At 45.9% G+C, this 15,426-nt stretch overlaps 1 protein-coding gene across 4 annotated transcripts in view; it reads right to left on the bottom strand.

Moving 5' to 3' along the window:
- wdr97 (WD repeat domain 97) overlaps nt 1–5,164 on the bottom strand; it is a 184,065-nt gene extending 178,901 nt beyond the window's left edge. For 2 of the 4 annotated variants that reach the window (XM_070881914.1, XM_070881916.1), the window contains exon 1: nt 569–690. In XM_070881914.1, the coding sequence (XP_070738015.1) occupies nt 569–599 (31 nt within the window). In that variant the 5' untranslated portion in view covers nt 600–690. Of the gene's footprint in view, nt 1–568; nt 691–3,877 lie in introns of those variants that run through there. The other 2 variants (XM_070881917.1, XM_070881918.1) reach the window with 2 other exon arrangements.
- Nucleotides 5,165–15,426: the final 10,262 nt, after the last annotated feature.

Raw genomic sequence — 15,426 nt, 5'->3', positions numbered from 1 at the left:
GTACTGCCCATCCGACAGTGCGGTGCTCCCTCAGTACTGCCCCTCGACAGTGCAGCACTCCCTCAGTACTGCCCCTCCTACAGTGCAGAACTCCCTCAGTACTGCCCCTCCGACAGTGCTGCGCTCCCTCAGTACTGCCCCTCCGACAGTGCGGCGCTCCCTCAGTACTGCCCCTCCAACAGTGCGGCGCTCCCTCAGTACTGCCCCTCCGACAGTGCAGCACTCCCTCAGTACTGCCCCTCCGACAGTGCAGCGCTCCCTCAGTACTGCCCCTCCGACAGTGCAGCGCTCCCTCAGTACTGCCCCTCCGACAGTGCAGCGCTCCCTCAGTACTGCCCCTCCGACAGTGCAGCGCTCCCTCAGTACTGCCCCTCCGACAGTGCAGCGCTCCCTCAGTACTGCAGTGAGACTGTCAGCCTGCATTTGGTGCTCAGTTGTCTAGAGTGGGCCTCAAACCCATGACCTGCTGACTCTGAGGTGTGTGAGACTGAGGGATCTAATGAAATGGCCAGTCGGGTCTTTCTGGCCTTGGCTCCTGGACACAGAACTGACCGATTAACAGACTCACCCTCCTGCTTCAACATCTCCACAGATTCCATGGTGCCCGCCGATTAGTGCATTAACGTGAGAACACCTTAAATCCACCATCTACTCGCTGCAGAATGAAGTCAATTTCAGCGTTTGGTCCTGTGTCCTCAACCAGGGGAAAGATATCTGGGGGAAAGTGAGTTCTGAGCCTGGAAGGTGATTGCTGAGTTTTAGATAATTTCACACGTCGCTCGGGTTGGATTAGAAACATAGAAACACAGAAAATATGTGCAAAAGTCGGCCATTCGGCCCTTCGAGCCTGCACCTCCATTCAATATGATCATGGCTGATCATGCAACTTTAGTACCTCATTCCTGCTTTCTCTCCATACCCCTTGATCCCTTTAGCCGTAAGGGCCATAACTAACTCCTTTTTGAATATATTTAGCGAATTGGCCTCAACAACTTTCTGTGGTAGAGAATTCCACAGGTTCACCACTCTCTGGGTGAAGAAGTTTCTCCTCATCTCGATCCTAAATGGCTTACCCCTTATCCTTAGACTGTGACCCCTGGTTCAGGACTTCCCCAACATCGGGAACATTCTTCCTGCATCTAACCTGTCCAGTACCGTCAGAATTTTATATGTTTCTACGAGATCCCCTCTCATTCTTCTAAATTCCAGTGAATATAAGCCTAGTCGATCCAGTCTTTCTTCATATGTCAGTCCTCAAACCCGCTTCATATCACCAGCTCACTGTAGTTTGAATAAGCTAAGAATGACCCAGAGCCTCATGACTCTCCTATCACGGCAAGGAACATCGGAACAGGAGGAGGCCATTCAGCCCCTCGAGCCTGTTCCGCCATTCAATCGGATCACAGCTCATCTGTGACCTAACTCCATCTACCCACCTGCTCTGGCTTCCTGTCCTCTTAATACCCTTGGTTAGCAAAAACCTATTGCTCTCAGATTTAACATTAAGTGAGCTGGCATCTACTGCCCTTTTGTGGGAGAGAGTTCCACACTCCGACCAGCCTTTGCGTGAAGAAGTGTATCCTAACCTCTCCCCTTGTTCCAGGCTCTGCATAGCTGTAGCATAACTTCTTAAACACTGGGTTCGATATACAGAGGGTCTCCGAGTACTGCAGCCAGGGGTGCTGTGGCTACTCCAAAAGGGTGCAGGATTCTCGCGGGAAGGGGGTGATAAACACAGCGTTTTGGGAATATGCACGGGTTCGCTGGGGAAATCTCCTTTGATTTTAAGGTTATGTCCCCTTGTTCCAGACTCCCCCCCCACCAGCAGAAAAGGTTTCTCTCTATTTTCCCCTGTCAATTCCTTTCAAAATCCTTAAATCCCTCAATCAGATCACCCCTTAACCTTCTATAGAAAAACCTTCTATAACAAAAACAGATTATCTGGTCGTTATCACATTGCTGTTTGTGGGAGCTTGCTGTGTGCAAATTGGCTGCCGCGTTTCCCACATTACAACAACGACTACACTCCAAAAGTACTTAATTGGCTATAAACGCTTTGAGACGTCCGGTGGTCGTGAAAGGCACTATATAAATGCACATCTTTCTTTCTATATTCCAGGGAATACAAGCCTGGTTTGTGTAATCCCTCCTCATAATCAAACCCTTGGAGCCCCGGTAACATTCTAGACTCCTTCCAAAGCCAATATATCCCTCTGAACCATTCACAGTACTCCAGGAGTGGTCTCTCCTGAATAGACTGGCTCTGATTTTAAGGTTATGCCCCCTTGTTCCAGGCTCTGCATAGCTGTAGCATAACTTCCTAAACACTGGGTTCGAGATACAGAGGGTCTCCGAGTACTGCAGCCAGGGGTGCTGTGGCTACTCCAAAAGGGTGCAGGATTCTCGCGGGAAGGGGGTGATAAACACAGCGTTTTGGGAATATGCACGGGTTCGCTGGGGAAATTCCGCCCCCCACACCCCCGACTCCCCATATGACTTGTCCGCCTCGGACTGCAGCCCCTCGTCCAAATGGTTATTTCGTCAACAAAATGAAAACTCAGTACTGCCCCTCCGACAGTGCAGCGCTCCCTCAGTACTGCCCCTCCGACAGTGCAGCGCTCCCTCAGTACTGCCCCTCCGACAGTGCAGCGCTCCCTCAGTACTGACCCTCCGACAGTGCAGCGCTCCCTCAGTACTGACCCTCCGACAGTGCAGCGCTCCCTCAGTACTGACCCTCCGACAGTGCAGCGCTCCCTCAGTACTGACCCTCCGACAGTGCAACGCTCCCTCAGTACTGACCCTCCGACAGTGCAGCGCTCCCTCAGTACTGACCCTCTGACAGTGCAGGGCTCCCTCAGTACTGACCCGCCGACAGTGCAGCGCTCCCTCAGTACTGACCCTCCGACAGTGCAGCGCTCCCTCAGTACTGACCCTCTGACAGTGCAGCGCTCCCTCAGTACTGACCCTCTGACAGTGCAGGGCTCCCTCAGTACTGACCCTCCGACAGTGCAGCGCTCCCTCAGTACTGACCCTCTGACAGTGCAGCGCTCCCTCAGTACTGACCCTCCGACAGTGCAACGCTCCCTCAGTACTGCCCCTCCGACAGTGCAGCACTCCCTCAGTACTGCCCCTCCGACAGTGCAGCACTCCCTCAGTATGGTCCCTCTGACAGTGCAGCACTCCCCCAGTACTGCTCCTCCGACAGTGCAGCACTCCCCCAGTACTGCTCCTCCGACAATGCAGCGCTCCCTTAGTACTGCCCCTCCGACAGTGCAGTGCTTCCTCTCAGTACTGCCCCTCCGTCAGTGCAGCACTCCCTCAGTACTGTCCCTCTGACAGTGCAGCACTCCCTCAGTACTGCTCCTCCGACAGTGCAGCACTCCCTCAGTACTGCTCCTCCGACAATGCAGCGCTCCCTCAGTACTGCCCCTCCGACAGTGCAGTGCTCCCTCTCAGTACTGCCCCTCCGACAGTGCAGCACTCCCTCAGTACAGCCCCTCCGACAGTGCAGCACTCCCTCAGTACAGCACTGGGAGTGTCGGCCTGGATTTTGTACTCAGGGGCCTCAAACTCATAACCTGCTGACTCTGAGGTGAGAGCGACGGAGCCACCTAAGGGAATCGCCAGTCTTGGTTTCTGGTCATTTTTAAGGAGAACCGGCGTCACATTTTGTAAGCCAGATTCTGCATGTGTCGCTCCTTATCCTGAATCGGAGGAACGAAAAATAACAGAAGGAGAAAGGAACGGAGAGATTGAAGGAGGAACGAGTGGACCCCAACTGCTCATCAACCCCTCCAGCTCCACTTACCCTCTCGAGTCAGTCCCTTAACCCCTCAATATCTTTTCACTAATAAACACCAATCAATCCCCAACCTACCTTCTTTGTAGTGTCTCAATAACCAGCCTGTCACATCACAGTAACTATTCTTTAACTGGTTAGCAACTAATCCTAAAACTTATTAAACGGTCCAAACCTCTCAAAACTAGCCAATACTTTTGACTAACTATTAAAAAAACACCAGTTACTTATTAGCTTCTCAAAAAACTATTTCTAATCTATTGCTAACTTCTCACGAACCAGACATTGACCAATCATCTATCATCCTTCTCAATAACTTCTCATTAACCAGCCCTCGTCTCCTAATAATTAGTCATTAACTAGTTATTAACTACTCCCTAATCTCTCAAATTTATCCAGTTCGTACTTTATCCCTAATCTCTCGCTAACCTGTCCCTAATCTCTAAATAACTGGTCTGTAATATCTTAATATAGCACTGTCATTAACCAATCAATCCTTCATCTTCTCAGTAATGTTTCATTAACCAGTATTTAATCTCTCAATAACTAGTCATTAATTGGTTAGTAACCAATGTCAAATCTCTCAGAAATCAGTCCATAATCTTTCCATATTCATTTTTAACTAGGTAGTAACACATTCTTAATCTTTAACTAACCAGTGCATGCTCTCTTAATAACTAGTGCTTAATAGGTGAGTAAAATCCCCTAATATCTCACTAGCTGTTCCCTAGTTCTATATATAGTGTTTACCTGGTTAGTCACTAATCCTTATCTTTACACTAACCTGTGCCTAGTGTACAATAACTAGTGTTTAACCAGTTAATAGCGAATTTAAATATCTCAGTATATCCAGTCCATTGCCTCTCAACAACCAATATTAAAGATTAATAATTAATCCATAGTCTCTCGCTAAACATGGCCTAGTCTCTCAATAACTAGTCCCTAGTCTCTCATTAATCATTGCCTAGTCCCAGTCTCTCAGTAACTAGTCACTCAGTCCCCCATTAACTCGTCCCTAATCTCTCAGTCCCTCATTAACTAGTCCCTAATCTCTCAGTCCCCATTAACTAGTCCCCAATATCTCAGTCCGTAATTAACTACTCCCTAATCTCTCAGTCCCTCAGTAACTAGTCTCAGTCTAGCAGTAACTAGTCCCTAATCTCTCAGTCCCTAATTAACTACTCCCTAATCTCTGTGACTGGTCCCTAATCTCTCAGTCCCTCAGTAACTAGTCTCTCAGTAACTAGTGCCCGGCCTTTCAGTACAATTGCCCACTGGCCGGTTATTAACTAGCCGGTTGGCCGGTTAACCTCAGTAACTAGCCCCTAACCTGCCGCTAACCCTGGCCGCCTCTCCCGCGCTGTGGCCTCGCCGCCCGGGTGACGGTTGCTAGGCGACCGGGACAATTTAAAGCTGGATCGAGCTGGCTGCTTTGTTTAAAAAAAAATAGTCAGTCTTTATTTCATTTTATTTTTTGAATGAGGTGCAGCCCAGACTGTGCCGGTGCTGTTCCATCCCGAGACAGACCCTGGGAAAACAACCCAGCCTCTAATAATAATGAAAGTTTAAATTGTAGTTGAACACCTATAAATAGCCCTGGTCAGGCCTGGCTAGTTTCTAGTCACTATCGAGTGATGCCAGTCCGATAACTAATGGGCACAGGGGTTATGTTTTGAGTATTTTCCGTAATCCACCATCATTGATGTGTATTCAATGAACAGCATATGATTACCACATTGCTCCTTCATTTTTATTTTTCAAATATTGATTCAGGGAATATGATATAATGTTGAATACTAATTTTTTTTAAATATTGAACAGAAAAAAAAACTTGCAAGGGCTATATGGGGAAAGAGCAGGGGGGAGTGGGACTAACTGGATCGCTCTTTCAAAGAGCCGGCACAGACACGATGGGCCGAATGGGCTCCTTCGGTGCTGTACGGTTCTACCACTTGGAGGGGAAAAAAGGAGGAAAATTATTCCTGATCGCTATCGAGTGACCACTACAATAAAATGTCAGCGTCTGGGCCTGGCTGTGATGCACGCCACTGTTAAATAATGTCCTAGGGGGAGTGTTTGCTAGTGCTGTTGGGGAGGAGTTAAACTAATATGGCAGGGGGATGGGAACCAATGCAGGGAGACAGAGGGAAACAAAAAGGAGACAAAAGCAGAAGACAGAAAGGAGATGAGGAAAAGTGGAGGGCAGAGAAACCCAAGGCAAAGAACAAAAAGGGCCACTGTACAGCAAAATTCTAAAAGGACAAAGGGTGTTAAAAAAAAACAAGCCTGAAGGCTTTGTGTCTTAATGCAAGGAGTATCCGCAATAAGGTGGATGAATTAACTGTGCAAATAGATGTTAACAAATATGATGTGATTGGGATTACGGAGACGTGGCTCCAGGATGATCAGGGCTGGGAACTCAACATCCAGGGGTATTCAACATTCAGGAAGGATAGAATAAAAGGAAAAGGAGGTGGGGTAGCATTGCTGGTTAAAGAGGAGATTAATGCAATAGTTAGAAAAGACATTAGCTTGGATGATGTGGAATCTATATGGGTAGAGCTGCAGAACACTAAAGGGCAAAAATCGTTAGTGGGAGTTGTGTACAGACCTCCAAACAGTAGTAGTGATGTTGGGGAGGGCATCAAACAGGAAATTAGGAGTGCATGCAATAAAGGTGCAGCAGTTATAATGGGTGACTTTAATATGCACATAGATTGGGCTAGCCAAACTGGAAGCAATACGGTGGAGGAGGATTTCCTGGAATGCATAAGGGATGGTTTTCTAGACCAATATGTCGAGGAACCAACTAGGGGGGAGGCCATCTTAGACTGGGTGTTGTGTAATGAGAGAGGATTAATTAGCAATCTCATTGTGCGAGGCCCCTTGGGGAAGAGTGACCATAATATGGTGGAATTCTGCATTAGGATGGAGAATGAAACAGTTAATTCAGAGACCATGGTCCAGAACTTAAAGAAGGGTAACTTTGAAGGTATGAGGCATGAATTGGCTAAGATAGATTGGCTAATGATACTTAAGGGGTTGACTGTGGATGGGCAATGGCAGACATTTAGAGACCGCATGGATGAATTACAACAATTGTACATTCCTGTCTGGCGTAAAAATAAAAAAGGGAAGGTGGCTCAACCGTGGCTATCTAGGGAAATCAGGGATAGTATTAAAGCCAAGGAAATGGCATACAAATTGGCCAGAAATAGCAGCGAACCTGGGGACTGGGAGAAATTTAGAACTCAGCAGAGGAGGACAAAGGGTTTGATTAGGGCAGGGAAAATGGAGTACGAGAAGAAGCTTGCAGGGAACATTAAGGCGGATTGCAAAAGTTTCTATAGGTATGTAAAGAGAAAAAGGTTAGTAAAGACAAACGTAGGTCCCCTGCAGTCAGAATCAGGGGAAGTCATAACGGGGAACAAAGAAATGGCAGACCAATTGAACAAGTACTTTGGTTCAGTATTCACTAAGGAGGACACAAACAACCTTCCGGATATAAAAGTGGTCAGAGGGTCTATTAAGGAGGAGGAACTGAGGGAAATCTTTATTAGTCGGGAAATTGTGTTGGGGAAATTGATGGGATTGAAGGCCGATAAATCCCCAGGGCCTGATGGACTGCATCCCAGAGTACTTAAGGAGGTGGCCTTGGAAATAGCGGATGCATTGACAGTCATTTTCCAACATTCCATTGACTCTGGATCAGTTCCTATCGAGTGGAGGGTAGCCAATGTAACCCCACTTTTTAAAAAAGGAGGGAGAGAGAAAGCAGGGAATTATAGACCGGTCAGCCTGACCTCAGTAGTGGGTAAAATGATGGAATCAATTATTAAGGATGTCATAGCAGCGCATTTGGAAAATGGTGACATGATAGGTCCAAGTCAGCATGGATTTGTGAAAGGGAGATCATGCTTGACAAATCTTCTGGAATTTTTTGAGGATGATTCCAATAAAGTGGACAAAGGAGTACCAGTTGATGTGGTATATTTGGACTTTCAGAAGGCTTTCGACAAGGTCCCACACAGGAGATTAATGTGCAAAGTTAAAGCACATGGGATTGGGGGTAGTGTGCTGACGTGGATTGAGAACTGGTTGTCAGACAGGAAGCAAAGAGTAGGAGTAAATGGGTACTTTTCGGAATGGCAGGCAGTGACTAGTGGGGTACCGCAGGGTTCTGTGCTGGGGCCCCAGCTGTTTACATTGTACATTAATGATTTAGACGAGGGGATTAAATGTAGTATCTCCAAATTTGCGGATGACACAAAGTTGGGTGGCAGTGTGAGCTGCGAGGAGGATGCTATGAGGCTACAGAGTGACTTGGATAGGTTAGGTGAGTGGGCAAATGCGTGGCAGATGAAGTATAATGTGGATAAATGTGAGGTTATCCATTTTGGTGGTAAAAACAGAGAGACAGACTATTATCTGAATGGTGACAGATTAGGAAAAGGGAAGGTGCAACGAGACCTGGGTGTCATGGTACATCAGTCATTGAAGGTTGGCATGCAGGTACAGCAGGCGGTTAAGAAAGCAAATGGCATGTTGGCCTTCATAGCGAGGGGATTTGAGTACAGGGGCAGGGAGGTGTTGCTACAGTTGTACAGGGCCTTGGTGAGGCCACACCTGGAGTATTGTGTACAGTTTTGGTCTCCTAACTTGAGGAAGGACATACTTGCTATTGAGGGAGTGCAGCGAAGATTCACCAGACTGATTCCCGGGATGGTGGGACTGACCTATCAAGAAAGACTGGATCAACTGGGCTTGTATTCACTGGAGTTCAGAAGAGTGAGAGGGGACCTCATAGAAACGTTTAAAATTCTGACGGGTTTGGACAGGTTGGATGCAGGAAGAATGTTCCCAATGTTGGGGAAGTCCAGAACCAGGGGTCACAGTCTAAGGATAAGGGGTAAGCCATTTAGGACCGAGATAAGGAGAAACTTCTTCACCCAGAGAGTGGTGAACCTGTGGAATTCTCTACCACAGGAAGTAGTTGAGGCCAATTCACTAAATATATTCAAAAGGGAGTTAGATGAAGTCCTTACTACTCGGGGGATCAAGCGGTATGGCGTGAAAGCAGGAAGTGGGTACTGAAGTTTCATGTTCAGCCATGAACTCATTGAATGGCGGTGCAGGCTAGAAGGGCTGAATGGCCTGCTCCTGCACCTATTTTCTATGTTTCTATGAATTAACTGTGCAAATATATGTTAACAAATATGATGTGATTGGGAATTCAGAGACGTGGCTCCAGGATGATCAGGGCTGGGAACTCAACATCTAGGGGTATTCAACATTCAGGAAGGATAGAATAAAAGGAAAAGGAGGTGGGGTAGCATTGCTGGTGAAAGAAGAGATTAATGCAATAGTTAAGAAGGACATTAGCTTGGATGATGTGGAATCTATATGGGTAGAGCTGCAGAACACCAAAGGGCAAAAAATGTTAGTGGGAGTTGTGTACAGACCTCCAAACAGTAGTAGTGATGTTGGGGAGGGCATCAAACAGGAAATTAGGGGTGCGTGCAATAAAGGTGCAGCAGTTATAATGGGTGACTTTAATATGCACATAGATTGGGCTAGCCAAACTGGAAGCAATACGGTGGAGGAGGATTTCCTGGAGTGCATAAGGGATGGTTTTCTAGACCAATATGTCGAGGAACCAACTAGGGGGGAGGCCATCTTAGACTGGGTGTTGTGTAATGAGAGAGGATTAATTAGCAATCTCGTTGTGCGAGGCCCCTTGGGGAAGAGTGACGATAATATGGTGGAATTCTGCATTAGGATGGAGAATGAAACAGTTAATTCAGAGGCCATGGTCCAGAACTTAAAGAAGGGTAACTTTGAAGGTATGAGGCGTGAATTGGCTAGGATAGATTGGCAAATGATACTTAAGGGGTTGACTGTGGATGGGCAATGGCAGACATTTAGAGACCACATGGATGAACTACAACAATTGTACATTCCTGTCTGGCGTAAAAATAAAAAAGGGAAGGTGGCTCAACCGTGGCTATCAAGGGAAATCAGGGATAGTATTAAAGCCAAGGAAGTGGCATACAAATTGGCCAGAAATAGCAGCGAACCCGGGGACTGGGAGAAATTTAGAACTCAGCAGAGGAGGACAAAGGGTTTGATTAGGGAAGGGATAATGGAGTACGAGAAGAAGCTTGCAGGGAACATTAAGACGGATTGCAAAAGTTTCTATAGATATGTAAAGAGAAAAAGGTTAGTAAAGACAAACGTAGGTCCCCTGCAGTCAGAATCAGGGGAAGTCATAACGGGGAACAGAGAAATGGCGGACCAATTGAACAAGTACTTTGGTTCGGTATTCACTGAGGAGGACACAAACAACCTTCCGGATATAAAAGGGGTCAGAGGGTCGAGTAAGGAGGAGGAACTGAGGGAAATCCTTGTTAGTCGGGAAGTTGTGTTGGGGAAATTGATAGGATTGAAGGCCGATAAATCCCCAGGGCCTGATGGACTGCATCCCAGAGTACTTAAGGAGGTGGCCTTGGAAATAGCGGATGCATTGACAGTCATTTTCCAACATTCCATTGACTCTGGATCAGTTCCCATGGAGTGGAGGGTAGCCAATGTAACCCCACTTTTTAAAAAAGGAGGGAGAGAGAAAACAGGGAATTATAAACCGGTCAGCCTGACATCGGTAGTGGGTAAAATGATGGAATCAATTATTAAGGATGTCATAGCAGCGCATTTGGAAAGAGGTGACATGATAGGTCCAAGTCAGCATGGATTTGTGAAAGGGAAATCATGCTTGACAAATCTTCTGGAATTTTTTGAGGATGTTTCCAGTAGAGTGGACAAGGGACCAGTTGATGTGGTGTATTTGGAATTTCAGAAGGCTTTCGACAAGGTCCCACACAAGAGATTAATGTGCAAAGTTAAAGCACATGGGATTGGAGGTAGTGTGCTGACGTGGATTGAGAACTGGTTGTCAGACAGGAAGCAAAGAGTAGGAGTAAATGGGGACTTTTCAGAATGGCAGGCAATGACTAGTGGGGTGCCGCAAGGTTCTGTGCTGGGGCCCCAGCTGTTTAAACTGTACATTAATGATTTAGACGAGGGGATTAAATGTAGTATCTCCAAATTTGCGGATGACACTAAGTTGGGTGGCAGTGTGAGCTGTGAGGAGGATGCTATGAGGCTGCAGAGTGACTTGGATATGTTAGGTGAGTGGGCAAATGAATGGCAGATGAAGTATAATGTGGATAAATGTGAAGTTATCCACTTTGGTGGTAAAAACAGAGAGACAGACTATTATCTGAATGGTGACAGATTAGGAAAAGGGGAGGTGCAATGAGACCTGGGTGTCATGGTACATCAGTCATTGAAGGTTGGCATGCAGGTACAGCAGGCAGTTAAGAAAGCAAATGGCATGTTGGCCTTCATAGCGAGGGGATTTGAGTGCAGGGGCAGGGAGGTGTTGCTACAGTTGTACAGGGCCTTGGTGAGGCCACACCTGGAGTATTGTGTACAGTTTGGTCTCCTAACCTGAGGAATGACATTCTTGCTATTGAGGGAGTGCAGCGAAGGTTCACCAGACTGATTCCCGGGATGGCGGGACTGACCTATCAAGAAAGACTGGATCAACTGTGCTTGTATTCACTGGAGTTCAGAAGAATGAGAGGGGACCTCATAGAAACATTTAAAATTCTGATGGGTTTAGACAGGTTAGATGCAGGAAGAATGTTCCCAATGTTGGGGATGTCCAGAACCAGGGGTCACAGTCGAAGGATAAGGGGTAAGCCATTTAGGACCAAGATGAGGAGAAACCTCTTCACCCAGAGAGTGGTGAACCTGTGGAATTCTCTACCACAGGAAGTTGTTGAGGCCAGTTCACTGAATATATTCAAAAGGGAGTTAGATGAAGTCCTTACTACTAGGGGGATCAAGGGGTATGGCGAGAAAGCAGGAATGGGGTACTGAAGTTGCATGTTCAGCCATGAACTCATTGAATGGCGGTGCAGGCTAGAAGGGCCGAATGGCCTACTCCTGCACCTATTTTCTATGTTTCTATAACCAGATAATACACTGAAGACTTAATGTTTCTGGTGTCCATAGAAAACTGTATCCCAGTAGGAGTCTACATTTTTTTAAATTTCACTGAGGTCTGGTTTCCAATCCTATTACTGGGACAAAAATGGATGTCAAGGCCTTCAGAATGGTACCAGGGATGAGGGATTTCAGTTATATGCAGGGACTGAAGAAACTGGGGTTATTCTCCTTAAGAGCAGAGAAGGTTACGGGGAGATTTAATAGAGGTGTTCAAAATTCTGAGGGATTTCGATCGAGTAAATAAGGAGAGACTGTTTCCAGTGGCAGAGGACACAGATTTAAAATAATTGGCAAATAAGCCATGAGGGAAATGAGATTTTTTTTTACACAGCGAGTTGTTGCGATCTGGAATTCACCGCCTGGTGGAAGCAAATTCAATAGTAACTTGCAAAAGGCAATTTGATACTTAAAGGGAAAAAAAACTAGCGGGCTTTGGGGAATGGGGCTAATTGGACTGCTTTTTCAAAGAGCTGGCACAGGCACATTAGGCCAAATGGACTCCTCTGTGGTTTATGACTTTCCAGACCTTTGTTCTTTATACCCTGTGTTCTTCTCAATCAGTGCTCGAACTTTAGAAGAGTAGTGGGGAACAGCAATGTGCTGCATTATTCTGTGATTTCATTTTTAAACATGGATTTCTGTCCTCATCCAAAGTATCCTGTATTGACCAGGAAATCCTATTCAAGTCTTTAAATAAATGCCCTTTCGTTTCGAATTATGTCCTGGGTAAGCCGCTGTGTGCACTGTTGCTCAGTCTCCTCTTCGATTGCTTGCTTGACTGGTGCACGGTTGACTTGCTGAGGTGCTGGCTTGATTGAACGGCATGGCAAATGCTTACGGAATCGAAGGCAGCGGTGAGTGGGCAGTGGAACAGAAGTGTTTCCTGAACTTGTGAGCAGGGAGAGACGACGATGCAATAGGAAAAGAAAAAGACAAAAGTTGCATTTCTACAGTGCCTTTCACGATCTCAGGACGTCTCAATGCGCTTTACAGCATATGAAGTTCTTTTCAAGTGTAGTCACTGTTGTAATGTAGGAAATGCGGCAGCCAATTTGCGCAGAGCCACAAAAAGCAATGTGATAAATGACCAGATCACTTGCTTTATGTGTTGGTTGAGGGACAAATATTGGCCAGGACACCGGAGAGAACACCCTTGCTCTTCTTCAAATAGTGCCATAGGATCTTTTACGCACACCTGCGAGGGCAGTTTAATATCGCATCCAAAAGACAGCATCCCTTCGGTACTGTACTGGGAGTGGCAGCATAGATAATGTGCTCAAGTCCCTGGAGTAGGATTTGAACCCACAACCTTCTGACTCAAGAGGCGAGATATGGTTGACACTTGACTGGTCAATACATATGGTGTGAAGAACCATGTGCAAAACCATCTACTGAACTAGAGCCTAATAGAAAATGGACTATACCGACCACTTAAAAAAATTGTTCTCCAGCTGTGAGGTTCTAGCAAGGTCGCTTTTATTGCCCGTCTCTAGTTGCCCCGAGAGGATGGTGGACCTTTTTGAATGGCTGTCGGCCTTATGGAAATCCCACCATGGTGTTGGGTAGTGAATTCCACGAATATTGAACCAGTGACAATGAAGAACCTCGCCAAGTCAGGATGGTGTGTGGCCTGGAGGTGATGTTGCTCAGTTAGAGAGATTATGAAATCCTTAAACTCAATCCCCAATTGAGGTATGCTAGTTAGGCACCGTATCCAGAGTGCCCCGCTATAGAGACTTGACCACAAAATCTAGGCTGACACTTGCAGTGCAGCACTGAGGGAGTGCTGCCCTGCTGGAGATGTCATCTTTCAGATGAGACATTAAACCAAATCCCTGTCTGGCCTCAGATGGATGCAAAAGATTCCATGACAATTTCAAAGACGAGCTGTTCTCCCAATGTCCTGGTCAATATTTATCCCTCAACCAACACCTAAATCAGATTATCTGGTCATCATCACATTGCTGCTTATGGCATCTTGTGCGCACAAATCGGCTGCATGTTTCCGACATTACAATAATGGATACATTTCAAAAGTACTTAATTGCTTTGGTGCGGTGGGATACGCGGAGATTGTGATAGGTGCTATATAAATCCAAGTTCTTTCTTTAAACCCCAGTATCATTCTGGTGAATCTACCCTTTCCAAGGCCAATATATCCCACCTGAAGTTTGGTGTCCATAATTGATTCAAGTATAATCTCATCTATAGCACTTCAGATATAAACGAAAACATTGCTACTGCGGCAGTTCCACTAGATTGGTGATTTTCCAGAAAAACGGTACACAACCCTGCTAGGTCATTCCTTTGCTCTCATCCACTGGCTGGACGAGTACAAGAGACGGCGATGCAGGATCCAGGCAGCAAGCAACAAGAGTGAGAGAAAGACATCAGCAATCAGAGCACAGGAAGAGGCCATTTAACGTATCATGGCTGTGCTGGCTCTTTGAAGGGCCTAACCACTTAGCCCCACTCCCCCACTCTTTCCCCACAGCCTTGGCAAATGTTTCCCCTTTTAAGTATTCATCTAATTCCCTTTTGAATGTTACTATTGACTCAGCTTCCACCGCCATTTCAGGCAGTGCATTTCAGCTCATAACACTGTATATAAAAAAAAAAAATTCTCATTCCCCCCCCCTAACTTTTTGGCCAGTTATTTTAAATCTGTGTCCACTGCTTGCCAATCCTCCTGCCAGTGGAAAGTATCTATTTACTCTGATCAAAACCCTTCTTAACTTTGAACACATCTATCAAATCTCTCCTTGTCCTCCTTAGAGTAGAGCAGGCTAAGCCCAGCTTCTCCAACTAACTGAAGTCACTCATCACTGGTATTAGTCTAGTAAATCTCCTCTGCACCCTCTCTTATAGTCTTGACATCCTTCCTAAAGTGCAATGCCTAGAATTGAACACACTACTTTAGCTGACGTCTAACCAGTGATTTATAAAGATTTAGCATGACTTCCTTATGTACTCAACTCCTCTATTAATAAAGCACAGGATCCCGTATGCTTTTTTAAAAAAAAATGGAGATATTTAAATCAGAATTAAAACACACAACCACCATCCCCATTTTGGCAAGCAACCCAGGTTTTATTTGTTGTGTTGAGAAAAGATTATATTAAGACCAGAGTAAAACAGGGAAAGAAAACATCAACAAAATATATATATTCTTTTTAAAGTTATATGCATGGAGCAAGTGACACAGCCCTTAAATAATCAGTGCAGTTGGAGATAAAGAAACACAGTCTCCCATCCTTTAATAAAATGAATTGGTGCATTGTGTTCACTGTCTGTCAAAGATTACAAGACCCCCATCAATCAGACTGAGATGTGAACCCACTTATAATAGAATCACAGAGCACAGGTCGTCACCATTTGGCCCATTTTGCCGGCTCGCTCAAAGACTATCATGCAACTTTTTCAAGTTGAGATTCAATTCCCTTTTGAAAATTATTGAATCTGTTTCCACTGCCCTTTCAGGCAGCGCATTCCAGATCACGACTCACAGCGTAAAAATATTCTCATCTCTCTTCTTTTCCCCCCCCCCCCCCCACCAC

This window comes from Pristiophorus japonicus, chromosome 5 (assembly GCF_044704955.1).
Source record: "Pristiophorus japonicus isolate sPriJap1 chromosome 5, sPriJap1.hap1, whole genome shotgun sequence".
Classification (NCBI taxonomy): Eukaryota; Metazoa; Chordata; class Chondrichthyes; family Pristiophoridae; genus Pristiophorus; species Pristiophorus japonicus.
This window is presented reverse-complemented; position numbering and strand designations above follow the sequence as displayed.